The following is a 23417-nucleotide window of genomic DNA, read 5'->3' on the forward strand; positions in this document are numbered from 1 at the left end:
GATACACACACACACACACACTTTCTCCTTCATACCCCCACACACAGTCTTCAAGTATGTGTATATATTACACATTTTTATAGAATTGTGCATGTATTATGTATACAGTTTAATAATCTTTTTTTGTCCCCACTGGGTACAATTGTCAGCTTTTCCCCATATTAAGTACTAGTCAAAGTATAACTTTAATGGCAACATAGTCTTCTAGGACAACATCTCATAAGAAATTTTCCAATATCCATGCTTTTGGTTTCTTCCAAAACAAATGCATGATTTCTAAGACACTGTTTTACTATATTGCTGATTCACAGTATTTGCTGTCACAGGGGTATCATTTCACATCTCTTCAAGATAGATGTCAGCACACTTCACCTTCCACTAAGCTGTCTTTCTCCCTTCACTGTAGGATACTGAGTCTCCAGTCCCTTTCCCGTCCCCTCCTGCCTCCTGCCTTCGTTGGGTATTTGAATCTGTTGAAATAGACCATAGTTTATTAGTGTTTCTCACTGTATCATCTGTTGCTTTGTAGAGAGTGAGTGGCAGAGAGGGAGACAGACAGATAGTAACATGTGTAATCTACTGTATGTGCCCATTTATTCTCATTTTATTTCTTTAATTTCATCTCTGAGTGAGATATCTAGTATTTTTTATTCTCCTTCTGGCTTATTTCGCCTAGTATGATCCTTTCCAGTTCCAATTAGGCTATAGACAAAGATATGTCATCTTTTCTTATAGATGAGCAGTATTCTATTGCTAACCACTCATCTGTCATAGAATACTTGGATTGTCTCCAACTTGTAACCACTATATATAATGCTGAGATGAACACAGGCAAGTATAAGTCTCTTTGAATAAATATTTTTCTGTCCTTTGGATACATATTTAGGTACTTTTAAGGGATCTATTGCTATGCACACTTTATTTGAAAAATGTCAAGTAAACCAAACCCTACTTGATTTCATTAGACTTTAGTGTCAACAATAAAATGATTGGTGACTACATACATATTGATCAATTTAAGTTCATATAGCTCAGACTTGTTATAATTTATCTGGTTTACTAATGAGATGGTCTTTAACTTCCTTTCATCTTTTTAAAAATTATTCTGAACAATTTCACTTAAATGCAGCATTATTAATCTTTTATGTCTTACTCTACTTTGAGATCTCTTTTCAAACTACTGACAATTTTAAAGAGATAAAACAAGTTAGTTAAACCACACAATTCTTAAATGAAGGAACTTAAAGCTAAAGAGTTAAGTAGTGATGAATTTTATCTAGAAAGCTACTGCAGCTGAATACAAACCTCTGTCCTGATCAGAAAAGACAACACTAAAAGCTGTAGTCAGCTCCATCTGATGCAAAGAAGCAAACCAGCCACATAGGGAGGAAGAAACTTTCTGAGTACCGACTTGAGCTAATTTATCAAATGGGCCTAATCCTGGAGACAATGTGCAATATAATGGAGAAGGACTTTGCGGAGAGTATTTTTTTTTTAAAAAAAGACACAAAAATGATCTCACACACATTTTTCTTTTGGCAACCCTCAATAAAAAAGCAAGAACATAATGGGAAGCTATAATTCTGTAAAGAGATTTCAAGGGGAGCAGAGGCAAAGAGTCTAAGTTTGATGGGTCCTACAGGAAGGTGACCTCAGGAAATCTAGTAGATGAATGGAAATACGTCTTTTGGGCTATTCCTCCCCCCCCAACACAATACCTCTGAACCAGCTTCTGTGGAGTAGAGCAATCCAAAACTGAGATTCCTTGCAGGATCTGAAGTGTAGGCACCCTACATTATTGATTCAAAGAAGACTCAAGTGCTTCAGATACTGAAGTAAAAGGGGACAAACTAACATTTTCCCACGTGATTAGAGAGCTTGAGGAGAAAGACAGTATTACATAAAAGTGGGAAATGGCTGGGACTCATTTTCAAAAGTAGTTGTAAATTTGTTCAAATGCTTGAATTTCATTCAGGCCCCAGAAATCCATAGCAAACCTGAGCATTTATTTGAGCTGACAGAATGCAAAGAGAGGGGGACAATCTCAAAACATGCTCACTGAAAATCATGACACAACTTCAATTGTCCACACAGAGCTAGTCTCCATTCTCCATGGGGCCCTGAAGACCACCTATACAGATGACATCCAAGGGATCTTTTGTCCTTCTGACTTCAATGTGGGATTTGCTAATGAGGAGCACCAGAGGACAGAAGAAAATAGGCTTAAGATGTTCCTCTAGCACCTCACAGCCTAGTCATCATGGACTGTCCTCTTTTTTCTCACCCCTCAATTCCCCCAGGGGTCTGTAAGGTAACGTCTTTGATTTCAGGTCTCTTCAACTACTCTCTTTTATTAAACTCTCCTCAAATTTTCTAACTACACATGTCCTCTTTCCATTGCCTTGAGTCTGCCTGATACCCATTTAATTATTTTAATTGATACTATGTGGAGGCTGGGAAGTAGCTCTCAAGTTAGAGTATACACTCGGCCATGTATGAGGACCCAGGTTCTAAGTCCTAGTCAACACATGGGAGCACTACACACAAGAGAAACTTTACAAGTGGTGGAGCAATACTGTGGTCTTGGTGTCTCTGTCCCTTTGCCTCTCCTACTCTTCGCCTCTATCCGGAAAAAAGGGAAAAAAAAGTATCTGTCAGGAGCTCTGGTCATGAAGCAAAGCTTTGATGGAAAAATAAAATAAAATGTCACTACATGAGGCTCTGTGGTAACAGAGGGAAATCTGATATGATGCAAAATTAATTAGTCATGCCCTCTGTGCCAAGTACTGTGCTGAAATATTTATCTTCTTCAGTCTTTAAATACCGCATTTAGTATCTCTGTTTTATACAGATTTTTATAGTAAGACTGTTTTGCTTGGTAAGATGAGAAATTGTACCCATGTACCAACAACTGCACTGTAAACCACCATTAACCTCCCAATAAAAGAATAGAGGAAAAGAGAAAGAGAGAGAGAGAAACAAAGGAAGGGAGGAAGGGAGGGAGGAAGAGAGGAAGGAAGGAAGGAAGGAAGGAAGGAAGGAAGGAAGGAAGGAAGGAAGGAAAGAAGGAAGGAACCTGTCTAGTTGTTGAGCAATGGCAAATCTTGTAGAGAGTATAGTTACCATGCACAAGGGCCAGGACTCAAGACTCCAGTTCCCACTTTCAAGGGAAGCTTCAAAAGCACTAAAGCATCGCTACAGTTCTATATCTCTCTCCCTCCTCCCTCTTGACTTCACTCTGTCCCTATGCAAGAACAGGGAGAAAGAACGGAAGGAAGGAAGCTCTCTAAAGTATAGAACTATTAATTGTTACTGAACTTATATCCAGCTTCATAACCACTAATCCTCAATAGGTTCATAGTTTCAGTTTAAGAAACTCACAAATAAAGTGATTTTATTAGGGGAAGGTAAAGTAACTCACTCAATCCTGGCTCCCACCACTGTGGAGGAAGCTTCAGTGATGTAGTTTCTTTCCTTCCTTTTCTCTTCATCTATCTCTATCTAAAAAAATAAAATAAAATCACTCTACACAGTGAAGGCCCAGAGATAATGATGATGATGGTGGTGATGGTGGTGGTGGTGGTGATGATGGTGATGGCGATATTTTATCAGCCAGAGTAATAGACCATGTGGGAAAGCATAAGACTTGCTTGCTTAGAGGTCATGCCATGGTTCTGTATATGCCAGACTAATGTACCGGCTTTTCTCTTTCATATAAAACTCTCAAAAGGCATTTAGATAAAGGGGTAGATGAATTCTGGAGATAGGGTGTTGGAAGTCAAAAAATTAAAGAAGAGAACAAATGTATTTTTGAAGTTGTTAAAGTGTGTGTGTGTGTGTGTGTGTGTGTGTGTGTGTGTGTGTGTGTGTGTGTGTGTGTGTGTGTTCCCTCCTTCTGTTCTGGGATAGTTAATGGTAAAATATATATATATATATATATAACCAGACAAGGCTGTCATGCAGGAGGGATTAGAGAAGGGCATAAAGCAGAGAGATACAAGACATTCCATAAAAGAGGGTAGACTTAGACTTCAGACTTATTATTATGGTACAACTGATAGGACTTTGTGACAGCAGGCAAGATATAAACAAATAAAAGGAAGAAATCAGAGATGTCTTGAGGATTAGTAATTTCCTTTTTGCTTTTTAAGATAAAAAAAATTTTATTTTTGGGGTACAGAGAAACACTCCAGGACTGAACCTGAGGTCTTAAATATGTAAGTCCTACATGCTACCACTAAATCTCCTCCCATTGAGAGGGAGAGTAAGGATTTAGTAACAGCTATATAAAGATGCCAATTTTCTGGCTATTAACAACTATGCCGATGAATGACGAGCTACAAAAAAGAAGTTAATATTCAAATGTGTCCACTTACACTGTTTTTAAAAAAGGCTGATGGAAGAAAAAAATTCTTAAGAATATAAAAGGGAAATTTATTGAATATTACATTTTGAAAGCAAATCATCCTTATTGTCTATGAATAGGAAAACTGAAACTATGGTATTTTATCTCTATTTCACAGGTAGAAATTGCCTTCAAAGGATAATACATTCCACTCAGAAATGGTCACAACTCATTAGATTAACTAGGTACTCCTAAATTCCAAAAGTTTATTTTACATCGTGATTCCTCCTGTTTGAAAAAAAAAAAAAAGTCTTTATGCCTTTTGAAACCTCTAAAATACACCTTATCCCAAAGAGGAATTATCATTATCAGAAGTGTTTCTATTATAATCCTCTAACTGGACTTCTCTATAATCATCCCATGCCTTTAAATGAATAGGGCCAGAGTAATACTCCCACATAATGATCCTGCTTTTAAAATCCAGGCAAAGATAAACACATCTATAGTAACAGTAAAGTTCACCTAGAAGGAAACATGAGACATAATGATTTGAATGACCTCTGAAACAGAGGTAGTTTGATATACAGTTAGAAGGCTATCTATTTCTTTGCTTTTTTAAGTTGAATTCCTGACTATGGCCATGCAAAATCAGAGCCAAGAATAAGACAAAGGGGTTAGTGTTTAGTTATTTTAAATATGGTTGGGGAGCAATGGTCAGGAAAAGGAGAAATAAAAGCAAACAAACAACTCACCTAAACACAAATCTAGGCATCTTAACTATAAAGACTCAACTCTTGTTTTTAAACTGCATCAAAAATTGTTAGAAAAAACCAGAATCATTACATGATAGTTGTACATAACCCTTTGGAAGTTGAATAAAACAGTATTATTTAACTGGGGAAGAGAGTAACCAACAGATGTTACCAGACAAAGCACAGCACAAGAAGATGGGAGGAAAGGAATCAGTTCTTTCTGGGACATCTCTCCTTTCCTTAATGACTGCTTCCTGCTTTCATGGTGTCTTTTGTTCATTTTTCTCCAATCTTAGGATCTACCACATTTAGGAATAGGGCTACTTTCACGAAAAACAAATAAAAAGGAAACATAACAGAAATCACCAAAACAATTAATTTCTCTGACAGTTAGAAAATATGATCCATATATGAGGGATATTAGGCCTGAAAGGAGCCAGTTATCCTTTGATGAATTAGACCTGTCTAGAAATTCAAATTGCCCCAAGTCCAAGGTCTGCCCAAGCCTATCCATCCGTGAGAATTTTCCATGTTTTGAGATGAAATTTTAAGTTTCCCAGATTCTAACAGGGGAAGTCATTGGGGCCTCTTTCCCACCTTCTCATTTCAAAGGCAGTGATTGAAGTGCTATCAGTAGTACTAGAAATATTAATACAGTCCACAGAAAAGATGGAACAGTGCAGTCACTTAAGATGAACAACTCAGCTGTGTTGCCATTTTATGAGGTAGTCATGCCATGAGAAATTATATGTTCTGACTAAAAATAATTTTTCTAAGCCTAACTTTTAGAAACACAACCTATATAGTATGTCTATATTTTAAGAACTAGAGATAATAAAATTCTAAGTATAGGTTCTAAACACAATGCATTATTTTATACTTAAGGCATATTGTTTTGTTATAACATTAAACTTTAGGGATTAAAGCAACTGGGTGGTCCAAATTGATGACCGGGGACTTTAATTTATTTAAAGAATGGTTGCTTCCACATACTATACATCTATTCAGTGAAGCAAACAAATCTCATTATTTTACAAAATCCTGTCATAATGATCTCTGTATATGATTGTTACTTTTATTACTGATGACTGTTCTACCATAGAGACAACTGTAAATAACAAGAAGCAAAAATCTAATTAGCAAAACATAACTAGCAAAATCATAATTTTTCTCATTAGGAATGTTATGGTATATATAAAGAGTAGAAATAATCTTTGATTTTCAGCCATATAACATGTATAGATTGTCTACTATTTTAGTATGCTTATTATATAGTCTTTAATTTTAAAAATTCAGTATAGAATCAGGGAGATATTCATAAGGACCATATCAGATTTTCATGCCTGAGACTCAAGAGAATGCAGGTACAATCTCCAAAACCATCACATGACAGAACTGAGCAATGTTCTACGATCTGTCTCTTTCATTCTCTAACAAATGAAAAAAATCTTGAAAAATTCAGGTATACCTATTTCCTTTTCAGTACATTTCAGTAAAAAGTAATATTATGTTTTGCATGTTAATAAATTTCTATAATACATACTATTAAAACAACAACAAGAATAAGGGACTTACTCAAGATTACCTAGAAACATGGGCTCAGAATTCCTAATACAAAGGTAGATGTCAGCCTAATTTCACTATCTCAGGTGCAATCAATTTGCATACTGTAATGTGTCACAGAGCATATATTTGTAAATTAACTTATTCTAAAATTCACTAGGTGGCGTTACACTGATAAACTCTGTACTGACATTTTTGTGTGTTGTGTAGTTTCCTTATATTATAATTAAAAGTTACTCTGTATTTGCAATGCCTTTAAAAAAAATGTTAGACATACTAAGAGTAAAAGAAAATAGACTCTAAGTAAAAGTAAAGAAATTGCTAAGTTTCAGGTAGCAGAACTTTTAAACACTTATTGTTTTTTTTTCATACAGAAAGAAAATTTTATTTCATTCATAAGAGAAGTATATATTATATATTAATTCTATAGTAGACTGTGGCATCTGTAATAAAAGTATGTTAAATACAATGAAGATCTGGCATTTTAAGTATCATACTAGTGAGCAGTGCTTCTTTTGTCTTGTTGCAAGTCTTTAACAGAAAATAGTTCCATTATTTTAAATAACCATAGTAGTGACTTCATGTCTACAAAGAAAAGACTCATGAAACTTAGACTCCTCAAAAAGTGGCAGCTTCAGCTTTGAAGTTTTAATAGTATGTATTACAGAAATAAACGGACAAACGCTAGTAGTAGTAGTAGTACAGAAATAAACCACAAAAAGGAATTTCTTGTCAAAAATACATTTAAAGTTTAATAAAAATGTGTTAAAGAGAAAACTCTCAGTCAGACTGTCATTGATTTACTAATAACCTGTTTCATTAAAGAAGTTTAATAAGAGTTTACCACCTTTTTTTAAAAGAGTCTTTCCATATTTAACCAGTGTCCCCAAAGAGGACACAGACACACACAAACAGCTGTGCATTACCAGAAGTTTATAGATGTGATGAAAACAAAGAAAAGGAAATCCAGACCAGTGACTAACCACACTGTACATTCAAAACAATGACCACACTGAGTATCATTAGAGGCAGTCTGTTTACTCAGGGCTGGAACAATAGGTGACATTTAACCCCAACTTCTTTAATCCCTTAGTTGTTTACTAGCAAATAATCCTTTAGTTTACCAGTATCACACAACTAGAGTAATATGAATAATGTTACGATGACCAATTAAGAGTTCAGAACAGAAAGCACACAGCTACACCACAGTGAGTCAAAGACCATTAGTGAGTATCTGGAAGCATTTCTGAATACGTTATAGATCCTGTATGGTCAAGCATAAATATTTAAACAAAAATAAAAATAAGAAATGAGAACAGAGCAGTGGCTAATGATTAGAATTTTTTTTCCCCACAAAGACATATGTCACATATTTAGGAAAAAGTCTTATCAAGGAATTAAACATACTAATTTGAACATACTTTTGTTTTGGCTTCCTTAAACTTACAAACTGCCAAGTAGATTTTTTTTCCCTTTCCCTCCCAAGTTTTCCAATTTGCTAAGTTTTAACTTGGAATGCATTCGTATACTAAAGTCAGAATAATTTAATTAGAAGAACTTGGGCAAAAAAAAAAAAAAAGCAAAGTAGTAAGATATGTATCTTCCCCAATCGCAACATAAACAAATTACAGAAAACTTTGACTGAGCTGTCAGCAGGAACTTTCATCTTTTGACAGGAGGTAAAGTCTCAACAGCTGCACACATCTGCAAGGTGATCAGACAGATGCTGCTGCTGTAAGGAGGGTGATCCCCACACAAAACTGAGTTCTGTGTTCTTAGAACCAAATGGAGTTACTACCCTCGACAGACTTCCCAGATACTTGACAGCATGCCAAGTCGGCTCATCAGCTGTCACTGCCAGCCATGATTTAACTATTCTTGAACAACCCTCAAGGAAAAAAAAAAAAACAAAAAACCAACAAAGTACCAAACTAAAAGTCACCTCTATTGTCTCTTACAAAAGAACCTATCTCATTGAACCCTGAGATCTGTCCCTGAACACTATAACTAGGGAAACAGAGACTAGCATATCACGTTGCCAACTAGATACTAAGAACTGTGCACATATTTGTGCCTAGTAAAGGAATGAAAGGGAACTTTGAAGTCCTCAGTGACTGGCTGCTGACAATGCTGCATTTCAAGAATGGAAGGATCTCCTACCTGGAGCCCTCTTCGTCTTAGAATGCTGGACTCATCCATCTCCCCCTCTGCTTTCTCTGAGCCTCTCACAACAGTCTAACCATGCTGTACTACCTCTACTTCAGCACACTAATTCAGAGCCGGCAGCTGCTAAACACTTACATCACGCTCTAGCTGATTGGAGCCCAGAGTCAGCTGGTCCGGCTTAGTTATTCACTCCAGCAACTTCAGAGATCACGGATGCTTGCAGTTCGGTGGGAGTGCGCAGCAAGTGGGCTCAGACACCTAATGCATTTATCCCAGCGCAGGAGGCTGCTGCGATTAGACAGGATATCAGGGGATCCCTGTTTTTCCTTCTTCAAAATGCTGTCCCTGACATTCCAGGCAAGCAGTAAATGGTTTTCAGCAGAGGCTTCAGGTCAAGCCCCCCTCTGAAACAACTATAAGGTCAAAGTGGCTAAGTAAATCAGTGGTGACAGACACCTCTGGAAAAGACAGTTGCTGATTGGGATAGTGAAAAACTAGGGCACAGCTGGTCAACCAAGCAGCACCACCATGCCTGGTGCTCATCTTTTCTGATGGCATCAAAGGAAGAATGTAGCAGAATACACATGCTGCCAGACAGTGGAGGGCTCAGGGCTTCTGCTCTCCAGCCACCAGGGAACACTTTACACCTCCCAGCATGAAAGCCAATTCATTTACATAAATACCTTGGCCATCAATTCCTACCCTAAAGTAAAAACATCTTAGATTTTTAATTTCCCTCCAGATAGTAACTTAGTTCTGTGGATACCTGACCAAAATGCAAAAAGGGAGAAGAAATTCTGAGATCTATCATTAGTTGGAATATTAACCTATTTATAGTCTATAAGCAGCTTAAAAAAAAAAGATTCCCATCATGTGCAATTTCACAGTCTGTTTCAGCTTGTTTACTCCGCTCATCCTCATCTTATTTCAATTCAAAGCAACCAGGAGATGAATATTAAGTTTTCATTACTGGTCTGGCACAGGAGTAACAATATAAGATACTGCCAATTTATAACAAATTATTCCCCCCCCCTTGGTTTCTATTCTAAAGATATTTAAATTGAGAGAACAGTTTGTTTCTGAATGGTACCTCTTAGGACAAGCTGCAGCTTATCTGAGAATCACTTCCTCTTTCATTATCCATCAGACAATTTTTTTTTCATAAAAGAAAGGTAGTCAGAAAAGCAGGCATTTTTTTTTTTAAAAGATCAGTAATTCCTATGTCTACCTAACCCAAATACCTAGTGATTTTTATATGTGGGGGTGGGAAAAGAGGTGTTTAGCATTTCCTTACCCACCCACCTGCTTTTACAACTAGTTTTGTTTCTCTCTCTCTGGCTGTCGATGTACTATTAGACTTGCTATCAATTGATTAGATTATGTCATTAAAAATAGCTCAGGGATTTATGAGTCTAAACACTGATGAAAATTGATTGCATTTTATGTTCCCCAAAGGTTTTTGCATACATCTCCCAACATACAAAGAGAAAACTGGTTAAGAAATGGGAGTCAAGGATGTTTTTTTGGCATGCTCATTGCACAGGGAAGAAAACTTGAGTTTTTATTTCTCACTTAAGTAAAGGAGGAATGTCATCTATAAAGCAAAGAAACAGCACAAACTGCTCATTATTTATTTTTATTTTTATTTTTTCCTCCTCCAGGGTTATTGCTGGGCTCGGTGCCTGCACCATGAATCCACCGCTCCTGGAGGCCATTTTTTTCCCCCTTTTGTTGCCCTTGTTGTAGCTTCGTTGTGGTTATTATTATTACCCTTGTTGACACAATTCGTTGTTGGATAGGACAGAGAGAAATGGAGAGAGGAGGGGAAGACAGAGAAAGGGAGAGAAAGATAGACACCTGCAGACCTGCTTCACCGCCTGTGAAGCGACTCCCCTGCAGGTGGGGAGCTGGGGGCTCGAACCCCGATCTTTACGCTGGTCCCTGCGCTTTGCGCCACATGCGCTTAACCCACTGCGCCACCGCCCGACCCCCACTGCTCATTATTTAAAGAAAAATGCAACAACAAATTCCAGAACATTTCTATAGGATGCATTTTTGTTTAAATAGAAAAGTGACGGGGCTACGCAGGGTGCACCAGGTTAAACGCACATAGTACAAAATGCAAAGACCTGCACAAGGATCCCAGTTCAAGACCCTGGCTCCCCATCTGCAAGGGGGGTCACTTCATAAGCAGTGAAGCAAGTCTGCACGTGTCTATCTTTCTCTCTCGCTCTCTATCTCACCCTCCCCTCTCAACTTCTCTCTGTTCTATTCAAAAGTTTAAAAAATGGCCACCAGCACCAAGCCCCCGGCGATAACCCTGGAGATTAAAAAAAAAAGTGATAACAAAAATTGAAAAATGTAGAGTTGGAAAAGACATCAATTTTCTATCTATGGACTGTCTATAAATCTCCACCCTTCATTCACTTATACTTGAAGTTTTTTTTTTTTTCCCTCTTCAATGAAAGCAAAACAAATGACAGTTGTCCTTTCTCTCTTTAAGTCGCCCCACTCAGAAAAGAGCATAAATACATCCCTGAACTGAAATACCATCTTAAACAAAATGTCTTTGGCAGTAGATCTGAATAGTTTGACAAACTTAGTATCACAGAGACATAAGGATCTCCTAATTGATTGGGGGGGGGGGTTGATTCAAGAACCTGAACTTTAAAAGCAAAAGTCAAGAATGGTGTCCTTATTTGCACCTACACTCTGAAGACTGTGACCCTCAAAAAAGTTAGTCTGTCTAGAAACAGTGGAGTCTAATGAAGTTCTCACTAGAGAGTAGGGAGGGAGAAGTCTTTTCTTCTTGAAATAAGATCATAATTTGACAGAAGAAAGTGAAAAATAAAAACAGTAGAGCCCAGAAGTATCTTTTCTGTAACCAGTTGAGTAAACTGGTTGGAAGTGCTTTCAGAAGACCCACTGTCAAAAAGTCAGGTGATCTGTATCCCAGATATGCAACTTCCTCAGTCACTTGGCAGGTAGACCTGTCTAGTAGGTGGTGGTGATAAAAGGCATTTGGCTAAGGGTGAAAAGTCTGTTTCCTAACAAAGGAATATTTTGAGATAAAAATCTAGGCTAGTATTTAACAATTAACTAAGTTTAAGATGAGGATTATGACCATTGCACCATCAAATCTAATATGAAAAAATATCGATTACCTGTCAAAATGTATCACTTTGAGAAGTGATACACATACATTTTAAAGAAATAAAACCAGCCAGAGGCAAAAACATTTGGGACAAAAATGAAAGGTTGCTGAAAAATAACATCAAGCAATAATGGCTTAGCAGAGGGAATAGTAAAAGGAAAATTGCTACATTTACCCTTTGTTATATATTTTCTCATCAAGATAAGCCATGTGTTAAAAAGCAATAAAATTTTCAAAGGATGACACTATTCACAGGTAATAATTAGGAGCTAGCCTAATTACCATTAATAAACTCCTTTTCCTGCAATTTTATACCTTCATGGAATATGTTCACAATATTGTGAGTCAATTCACAAAGTACTAGTCTCAAAGCATATTGCTTTTACATGTATATTCTGAAAAAAAAAATCTGGAAAACTTTGCCATTAATTATAGTCTAAAGCCAGGGGCTTCTTGATACTTGATTTTTTCATAAAGCAGACAATTTGTGGGTATACTTCATACACACTCTATCATAGTCATAATTCACTTCATAAGATACTGAGAAAAATATGAATGATGTGATAAGGATGAAAATTAAATTTTATTATTATAATAAATGAGTCATGGAAACAAAACAATCCCAAATTCTGACTAAGAAAATATCAGGAAAGCAGTGGGAAACATTTGGTTGTACCTGTTTACATAAAGGGAGAGAATAATTTTTAAGGTTTTATTTATTTTAATGAGAGAAATAAAGAGAGATACAAGAGACAGCAGGGCAGAACACGGCTCAGCTCTGGGTTATGGTGTTAGTGGGGAGAGAAAGTGGGACTTTGGAGCATCCGGCATTAAAGTCATTTTGCATAAACTATGCTGTCTCCCCAGCTCAATACTGTTTTTTTTAAATCATTCATACAGGTGTCCTTTAGTTCAAAGTTACACATCTGTCAGTTGATTTACATGGTCAAATAGTTGTCTCAGATTTGGAAACAAATTAAGTCTCTTCATTAGTTTTACACTGAAATGTCTAAAATAAGCATACCTTCCAATTGCACCTACTGAATGCTCACTGAGCATACAATGAAGAAGTAAAGAGAAACACACAGATGGGAACATTTAACCTGAGCCTTTAGACTCCACCAGCTGCATGTACATCCTACATCCTGTCTCTACCTCTCAGTCTTTGGCTCCTGAGCTCCCATCCAGAAGCCAAGGAAGCTGACATCTGAGAAGAATGAAAGGACCCTTTCTTGGTGGCAGTTTCACCCTCCACATCTGGAAGAATATGAGAGCATGCCAACCCTCCACCCATCAGTCAGAGGTCCTCATTGTGCTCAGTACCACTGAGTCTTGTACCACTGCCATAACCTATGGTGGGAATTCCCCTTCCTGCTTACTTTTTTCTGTGTGGCAGCAGCTATTGCTTTCTCAATAAGGTAGACAGATAGCTGCACAGTGCATCAACCTCTATAGCCTTGTCCATTACTTTTGGGCAACAAAGGATTTAGCTCCATGTTCATTCATGAGGCAAGTCAATATGGCCAACTAGAAAAACTCCAAATCATTCGTTATTCTTACACTCATAAGAGAAACATCAATAACTAATGACCATGATATATACAGTTTTTTAAAAAACTAGTATAAAGATTGTCAAAATAAATGGTTTTAAAGGAAAAATAGCACCCGTGAAAATGCTCACAGGTATCCATTATGAATATAATCAGACCTTTGTCAATTTTAATGGTAAGAACCCTGAATGTCAGTGAGATAACAGCTGTAAGATTCAAAATATTTTCCACATTTAAATTCCTTCCTGGGCCCAAAGGATAACTCACCTGGATAGTGTACTTGCTTTATCATGTCTCTGATCTAAGTTCGAGTCAGCCCTGCCCAAACTGCAGGAGACTTTAGTACTGTACTATTTCCCCCCTCTTCTTCTCTGTTTCCCTTTGAAAAATCAGCTTTTTGTATTTTATTCACTCATATGATACTTCCAAATATTAATAATAGCCAACATTAATTTATCATACTGTATGTAGGTTACAGCTCTAAGCATTTTACACAAGTCATCTACTTAAATCCTTAAAATAGTCCCATCTGTTAAATAACATAATTACTCTCACTTTGCAGATGAGAAAATGATACTCCGAGAGGTTAAGGGACTCCTAAGATGGCACTACCAAGGAAAGACAACACTGGGCTGCCAGCTCTGTAAAGCTGATTCCTGAGTGTGAGTTGAAATCTATTTGATTAGTTCTTAGGAGAAGGAAATGGAGAAGAGAAAAAAACATGTTTTCAGGGCGAAAGCCCTAAAAAATGTCAGATTTCTTAGTTCCTAAGGGGAAATCACCACTTTCTAAGTTACTACTGGTTGAAACACACCAGAAAGAATATTTGGATCCCAAATACCTGTATGAGAACAGCTGTACTGGTGCATAAGCTAGAGAATCCTCCTTGGCAGAAGCAGATAGAGGACAAGGACTAATCAAATATAAGTTATGTGATGCAGCTCCTGTCTCTTCTTTTCCCTTCTCTTCTCTTCCCTTCTCTCTCTCTCTTTTTTTTTTTTTATTTATTCCCACAGGATTATCACTAGGGCTAGTGCCTCTGCCATGAATCCACTGCTTCTGACAACCATTTCTTTTTTTCTTAATTTCCCCCACCCCAATTTCTTTTACTTGATAACACAAAGAAAAATGCAAAGGGGAGGGGGGAGAGAGAGAGAGAAAGAGAGGAAGAGAAACATCTGCAGCACTGATTTACCACTCAGGTAGCTTTCCTCTAGCAGATGGAGCTGGGGGCTTGAACCCTAGTCCTTGTGCATAACTGTAAACTCAATTAGGTGTGCCAATACCTGGTCCCTGGAGCTTCCTTTTATTAAAAGTCTTAGGTCTCCAGAGGCTCCACTCTGAGTATGAATAATTCTTCACCCTCTGATTCTAAAATTATCCTGTTCTAAATATGTCTCTTATTTACAAGCGCTTGGATGGCACAAAACCAAGCACCCTTTAGTTGTGCCAGGCATGAAACGCCACCCTGTTATCTCACGGACTCCTGGCAACTCTTCATTTTCTAGACTGACAGTCTTAACAAGTTCAGGAATTCATCACTGAAGGAACTCCTTAATGTGTGCTCTCCTTCCAGGTGATATGACTCAGGGCAAAGTTACTCATCTTGTACTACACAGTACTAAGAAGAAAAGGGGAAACCCCCAACCCTGACTACTCCCTTTATTTTCTGGAAGTCATGCCTCTTCAGCATCTCTAGAGAAACCCAGCACAGAGACTAAGCAGAGGCTTTATAAAAAAAAGAAAGAAAAAAGATAGGAAAAGAAAAGACAACCTGGTAACCTGGGGTAAAATCTTTAGTTTCTCCTATATGAAATGAATGTATAACCCTGTGCTTAGGATCAGGAAGCTGTGAAGAGCAGGATACCACCTGCTGGTGATCTGGGGAACTGGCCACTGCCCTAGGCAGGAGCAGCTCCCTCACTCGTACTCCTGGACCCACCCTACTACTCCTGGACCCACCCTACTACTCCTGGACCCACCCTACTTATCCCCACAACCAAGTCTCCAAACTCCCGATCTCCTCCTCCAGGTCATTATTGCCCTTATGAGCATCTGCTTAACATGGCATCAGTCGTCTTCCCTGATTCAAGCCTTCTTTATTCTGCTCAGGAACATGCTGCAAGTTGACTGAATTCAGCTTTCCAGCAGTCCCTTCTCATTGTCCCCTCCCAAATCGTAAAACAGCACCCTGAGATCAGATTGAGCTGATGTGTGACGTTCCATGTAAACACTACAGTATTCCTGCTGACTGTGGGGTTAAATACTCAGCTACAGTTGTTTAATATCGATACCATAATACTACAATATTGTGGCTGGGTGGCAGTGCAGCAGGTTAAGTGCACATGGCATGAGATGCAAGAACTGGAGTAAGGATCCGGGTTGGTTCGAGCCATGGGCCCTCACATGCAGGGTGGTTGCTTCGCAAGTGGTGAAGCAAGTCTGCAGGTGTCTGTCTTTCTCTCCCCCTCTGTCTTCCCTTGCTCTCTCAATTTCTCTCTGTCCTATCCAACAACAATGACAGCAATAACAATAATAATAACAATACCACCTATCACAACCTAACCAACGCAACGATTGCCACCTCAACATGCTTCACCTCAGACTGTGTACAGAGACTTCACGTGTGGAATGACAACCCTTCAACTTCATTACTCGGGTGAGACCTTTCCTTTTATATTACACTCTAATTTCATCTCAGGTGGTTCACTTTCTAACAAAGTCCCATAACCTAGATATACACCAGTTTCTGTGAGAGAGAGCTTATGTGCACACGTATCAATAAACTACTGCAAAATATATACCTGAAAGCAGAAGTACACTAGAGTTTGCAGTGAGTACCTCCCTAACACTTCCTCTCCACTATTCCAAGCTTGGGATCCATGATTGCTCAACAATTTGTTTGGCTTCGTATGTTAACTCTCTTTTCAATCACCAGGTTCCAGATGCCACCAGGATGCTGGCCAGGCTTCCCTGGATTGAAGACCCCACCAATGTGTCCTGGAGCGCAGCTTCCCCAGAGACACACCTTACTAGGGAAAGAGAGAGGCAGACTGGGAGTATGGACCGACCAGTCAACACCCATGTTCAGCGGGGAAGCAATTACAGAAGCCAGACCTTCTACCTTCTGCAACCCACAATGACCCTGGGTCCATGCTCCCAGAGGGCTAGAGAATGGGAAAGCTATCATGGGAGGGGGTGGGTTATGGAGATTGGGTGGTGGGAATTGTGTGGAGTTATACCCCTCCTACCTTATGGTTTTGTTCATTAATCCTTTCTTAAATGAAAAATTTAAAGAAAAAAATAATAATAACAATAAAGAACAAGGGCAACAAAAAGGGAAAAATAGCCTCCAGGAGCAGTGGATTCATAGTGCAGTCACCGAGCCCCAGCACTAACCCTGGAGGCTAATAATAATAATAGCAATGACAATAATACAATATTACTGTCCAATGGTACTGTTATTTAATATTTAAAAAGATATGATTAAAACCATACACCAGTGCCATAAATGCTTAGAATAATTTTTAAAAAAGGACTAGTGAAGTGTAGATAGCATAATGGTTATACAGACTCTAATACTTTAGCTCCAATGTCCCAGGTTCAATTTCCCCGCACCACCATAAGCCAGAAATGAACAGTGCTCTGGTTAGGAAGGCAGGCAGGCAGGAAGGAAGGAAGACATCTACTTTAAAAGTGGGTCAGGTGGTGGCACAGTGGGTTAAGCGCACATGGAGCAAAACGCAAGGACCAGAGAAAGAATCAGGTTTGAGCCACCGGCTCCCCACCTGCAGGGGAGTCGCTTTGCAAGCGATGAAGCAGGTATACAGGTGTCTGTCTATCTTTCTCTCCCCCTCTGTCTTCCCCTCCTCTCTCGATTTCTCTCTGTCCTATCCAACAACAATGACATCAATAACAACAACAATTACAACAACCATTAAAAAACAAGGGCAACAAAAGTGAAAAAAAATTAGCCTCCAGGAGCAGTGGATTCCTAGTGCAAGGAGGCAAATAACAACAATAACAACAACAATAATAATAAATAAAAGGACCGGTAAATAGCTTGCTTGGATAGTACACCTGCTTTGCCACATGCATGACCCAGGTTAAAGTCCAAAGCCCACTGCACTGAAGGAAGCTTTGGTGCTGTGATTTCTTTCCCTCTCTCTTGATCTTTCAAGACACTTTTATTTTATTTTTATTTTATTTTTTTTAATATTTATTTATTCCCTTTTGTTGCCCTTGTTTTATTGTTGTAGTTGTTGTTGTTACTGTTGTTGTTATTGCCCTTGTTATTGCCCTTGTTTTGTTGTTGTAGCTAATTGTTGTTGTTATTGTTGTTGTAGTTAATTGTTGTTGTCAGATGAGTGGCTGAGAAAGCTGTGGTATATATACACAATGGGATACTATGCAGCTATCACGAACAATGAACCCACCTTCGCTGACCCATCTTGGACAGAGCTAGAAGGAATTATGTTAAGTGAGCTAAGTCAGAAAGATAAAGATGAGTATGGGATGATCCCACTCATCAACAGAAGTTGAGTAAGAAGATCTGAAAGGGAAACTAAAAGCAGGACCTGACCAAATTGTAAGTAGGGCACCAAAGTAAAAACCCTGTGGTGAGGGGTAGACATGCAGCTTCCTGAGACAGTGGGGGGTGGGAGTGGGTGGGAGGGATAGGTCACAGTCTTTTGGTGGTGGGAATGGTGTTTATGTACACTCCTAGTAAAATGTAGTCATATAAATCACTAGCTAATTAATATGAGGGGGAAAATTAATTGTATGTCTCGAAGTTTTTCAAAACACAAACTGAATCTTTTCAATATATAGGCTGTGTATTTGATATGCGGACTCTCTCAAAAGCCTAGACCAAGTAGATCAGAAGCAACCAATAGCACAGCTATATACAAGATACTGGGTACTGTACAGCAAACCCTAACAAAAGGACTTTTCAAAGTTAACCCAATTACCAAACAATGTGATGATAACATTAACTATCGATTGTCTTTTTGAACCCTAAGACAGCAGGAACCTCACATCTCCACTATAGAGCCTCTACTTCCCCCAGTCCTGGAACCCTTGGATAGGGCCCACTTTCCCGTATGCCTCTCCCAATCCATATCAAATAATATTGCATCAGCCGATCACAACCTAACCAACACAACGATTGCCACCTCAACATGCTTCACTTCAGACTGTGTCCAGAGACTTCACGTGTGGAATGACAACCCTTCAACTTCATTACTCGGGTGAGACCTTTCCTTTCATAGTATACTCTAATTTCATCTCAGGTGGTTCATTTTCTAACAAAGTCCCAAAACCTAGATATACACCAGTTTCTGTGAGAGAGAGCATACGTTCACATGTATCCGTAAACTACTGCAAAATATATGCCTGAAAGCAGAAGTGCACTAGAGTTTGCAGTGAGTACCCCCCTAACATTCCCTCTCCACTATTCCAAGCTTTGGGTCCATGATTGCTCAACAATTTGTTTGGCTTCGTATGTTAACTCTCTTTTCAGTCACCAGGTTCCAGATGTCATCAGGATGCCAGCCAGGCTTCCCTAGACTGAAGACCCCACCAAGGTGTCCTGGAGCTCCGCTTCCCCAGAGACCCACTCTACTAGGGAAAGAGAGAGGCAGACTGGGAGTATGGACCGACCAGTCAACACCCATGTTCAGCGGGGAAGCAATTACAGAAGCCAGACCTTCTACCTTCTGCAACCCACAATGACCCTGGGTCCATGCTCCCAGAGGGATAGAGAATGGGAAAGCTATCAGGGGAAGGGGTGGGAGATGGAGATTGGGTGGTGGGAACTGTATGGAATTGTACCCTTCCTACCTGTGGTTTTGTTAATTAATCCTTTCTTAAATAAAAAATAAAAAATAAATTAAAAAAAAGAAGGTTCACATAAAAAAGACACATTTATTTTTATTTTATTTACTTTTTAAAATATTTATTTATTCCCTTTTGTTGCCCTTGTTTTATTGTTGTAGTTAATTATTGTTGTTATTGATGTCGTCATCGTTGGATAGGACAGAGAGAAATGGAGAGAAGAGGGGAAGACAGAGAGGGGAGAGAAAGATAGGCACTTGCAGATCTGCTTCACTCCTTGTGAAGTGACTCCCCTGCAGGTGGGGAGTCAGGGGCTCAAACTGGGATACGCTAAGCCAGTCCTTGCGCTTTGCGCCACGTGCACTTAACTTGCTGCGACCTTGATTTTATTTAATACTCATGAGATACCAGGTTTAGGGAATAAACCTCCACATGAAAAAATTACATTGCCTTATATTTTAAAAGAGTCATTTGAAATTTTTTTTAATATTTTATTTTATTTATTTATTCCCTTTTGTTGCCCTTGTTGTTTTATTGTTGTAGTTATTATTGTTGTTGTCGTCGTTGTTGGATAGGACAGAGAGAAATGGAGAGAGGAGGGGAAGACAGAGAGGAGGAGAGAAAGATAGACACCTGCAGACCTGCTTCACCGCCTGTGAAGCGACTCCCCTGCAGGTGGGGAGCCGGGGTTCGAACCGGGATCCTTATACCGGTCCTTGTGCTTTGCGCCACCTGCGCTTAACCCGCTGCGCTACAGCCCGACTCCTCTCATTTGAAATTTTAAAATAAAGTTCTCATCTCTAAAGTTTGCACTATACATGTCTTTTCCACCCCAAAGGAAAAAGTTTAAAGCCTGTCACAAAGAAATTAAAACAAAGGGCAGGCTGTCTTTCAAGGAAATATAGGAACTTTTCCCACTCCAAAGAAATGAGGAGATCTAACCTCTTCCCACTGAGAATGCACTGTAGTTTGAATTTATCCAGCAAGCAGCATTTTCTAAAACACGTTTCATTTAGTAAAAATTGTAGGTGGGGTCAGAGCAAGCATATGGCTATAAAATGGGCTGCCACCCATGCTTCCTGCATTTAGCTCCACAATCCATCCTTCCTGTGATCTTGGAGACGTTTTAAATGTTTGCAGTTGATTTCTATAATGTAACACACATGCTTCTGTTTAGGACTTTTTGTATGAAAGCTATACTGCCTTGACGTCTGCATCACCTTTTTTTAAATCTAATTATTTCTGGCATATTAGCCATCAAATCACTACTGACAATTTGACAGGAATCATGGTACTGAAAAAATTACATCCTAGGAGGAAATAATAAAATATAAATCACATACATAATTTTCTTTTGAACATTTTAACAATGACACCCCCATATACATATGAAATATAGCAGACTATCCTCATAAATGCCCCAACATCAATCACAGCAGGAAAATATTCTCTACTTTGCGAACACACGGATCCAACAAAATATAGCATTTCTAATAAAACTGGGTAATACAACTTCATTTTTTATATGAGAACATTTATGAAGATCTGACATCAGAAAGAGATTCAATATATATATTTTTAATTGTGCCCCTTTATCTCTAAATGATGCACTGTGGATACTGGGACCCTGGACTAATTTCTAGCAAACTCCATTTCATACTGATGTATTGACTAAGATGGGAGTAGATGAGTGAAGTGATATTGGGAGTGTTGCCACCATGGGGTGGTTATCAGCTGTATAAGTTTTGAAACAAGTGTGTTAATACATGTATATATGTGTACATGTTTAAATAAATGTATACAAACCTATATACAGGATAAGACTCCTGGCATCAACTGAATGTCTTGAGCTTCTGAAACAGATATTCCTAAAACTGTTCCAAGAAAGATTATATATTTCTTATTTTTGCATATTACATTCTAAGTTTAGCCACTGAACTGGTGATCATGAACACATTTTCAGGCTATACATATTAAAACCTACAGTGACAACAGGCTAAGTTCTATGCTAAATGCACTATTACCTAAATAAACTTATCAAAGAGTAAACACAAAACAGAAAACATATGGAAAATATTTTAAAGACTTATTTATGAGAGACAGACATACAGACAGACACAACAGTAGCTATTTTGTCTCTTTGTAGAGACAAGGTCAAATTCAAGACCTTAGGTTTGGAAGACATGCTCTTTATCTGAGCCACCACCCCAGATGTTTTCTACAATAGAAAATATTTTAAAGGGAAAAAAAAAGATTGGAAATGAAAAAAAAATGACTGACTAAAGACAGAAAACTAAGTATAATGAGGATGGGATTTCACGAATGAAGTAATCAGGCATTCTTTTCTGTTGTTGTTGTTCCCTTTTTTTATTCTTATAGTTATTATTGCTGTTGTTATTGATGTTGTCATTGTTAAATAGGACAGAGAGAAATGGAGAGAGGCGGGACAACAGAAAGGGGGAGAGAGAGACACCTGCAGACCCACTTCACTGCCTGTGAAGCAACTCCCCTGCAGGTGGGGAGCCGGGGCTCGAACCAAGATCCTTACGCTGGTCCTTGTGCTTCGCGCCACGTGCGCTTAACCCGCTGCACCACCGCCGGTAATCAGGCATTCTTTCATTCTTTCTGTATCTGCATGTTTAGAGCAACATGATAGCATAGATCTAAGAAGCCTTGTACAAGATCAGTTTTAAACCCTAAGATCATGTCTAGGACCTTCTTCTACCTTAAAGCACCATATTATATTAATTCTGAGGCTTTGACAGGGAACCTCATTGTGATCTGATTATATTAGGCACACATAATGAAGCCCTTTTATGTGGCTTCTACAAACAGGCACATAAGTTTGAGTGTATATGTATGCATATGATATTTTTAGAAATTAGGTTGTGTTCAGGTAAGTATGCAGAGGTTTAGATGTTTCCCCTGAATCTTGTTTATCATTCTTCACACTCCTCGCATTATGATCTGGCTTTCTTTCCATCACCCCACCCTACCATGTCATCCATTTCAGGGGTAAGTGGAAATGGCTGCTGGGTGCCACTTTTTTTTTCTTTCTTTCTTTCTTCCTTCCTTTTTTTTTCTTTTTCTTTTTCTTTTTTCGGTTGATGAAGAGTTAAGTACTCTTGGAGATTCTATCATATAGCACAATGAGCAATGTGTATCCCACTTCTTTCTGATATTAACTGTCTCCTAGCTTCCCTTAAATGTTCTTTTCAGAGAAACAGACTATGTGCTCCAGAGTCTACCTCATTAATCCTCATCAGTTTCTTGCGAAACAGAAATGCAAGAGGCTCTTCCAATTTAGCAATGAAGAAAGTAAGACAATCAGGTTAAAAGAAAAGCCCAAGGTCATGGAAATAGCCCTCTCTCTCTCTCTCTCTCTCTCTCTCTCTCACACACACACACACACACTCTGTCTCTGTCTCTCTCTCTCTGCAGAGTTAACAAAGGAGGAGGAGAAGGAGAAGGAGGAAGAGGAGGCAGACAAGGAGAAGGAGAAGGAGAAGGAGAAGGAGAAGGAGAAGGAGAAGGAGAAGGAGAAGGAGAAGGAGAAGGAGGAGGAGGAGGAGGAGAAGCAGTAGTAGCAGCTGCTGTTGTTCCTGCCAGGGAAAGGCTTGTGTGCAAGCATTAAACCTCAGTCATAATACTGATGAGAAAAAGTGTAAAGGCACAGATAATAAATAAATGTTTTACCTTTGTTCATGGTCACAAGATTTTTCTGTACAATATATAGTCAAGTGTTAATACTCAAATACTATGAGTCTTTGAATCATGTTATATATTTAGTTCACAAATCTTTCCTAAGACTTTGGTAAGTACTCTGTTTTTCCTTTCTGTCTCCTAGCTCACACACACACACACACACACACACACACACACACACACACACACACACACAGACACTTGTCTAGCTTTCTTAATAGCCTTTGAAAACTATAAATGCAGTAATAGTCTATGGCAAAACATTTGGAATATATAAGAATATCACTTTCATCTCTAATTTTAATGGACAGTAATTACCTTTATTTTTTTAAGCAGTGAAATTTTCA

At 38.5% G+C, this 23417-nt stretch overlaps 1 protein-coding gene across 6 annotated transcripts in view; it reads right to left on the reverse strand.

Moving 5' to 3' along the window:
* MAST4 (microtubule associated serine/threonine kinase family member 4) overlaps positions 1–23417 on the reverse strand; it is a 724287-nt gene that overhangs the window by 413522 nt on the left and 287348 nt on the right. Inside the window, exon 1 of one of the 6 annotated variants that reach the window (XM_060191261.1) lies at positions 8821–8927. The exons of 4 other annotated variants lie outside the window; for them this stretch is intronic. In XM_060191261.1, coding sequence (XP_060047244.1) covers positions 8821–8859 — 39 coding nt within the window. In that variant the 5' untranslated portion in view covers positions 8860–8927. Of the gene's footprint in view, positions 1–8820; positions 8928–23417 lie in introns of those variants that run through there. One more of the 6 variants, XM_060191262.1, reaches the window with a different exon arrangement.

This window comes from Erinaceus europaeus, chromosome 5, assembly GCF_950295315.1.
Source record: "Erinaceus europaeus chromosome 5, mEriEur2.1, whole genome shotgun sequence".
NCBI classification, from domain to species: domain Eukaryota; kingdom Metazoa; phylum Chordata; class Mammalia; order Eulipotyphla; family Erinaceidae; genus Erinaceus; species Erinaceus europaeus.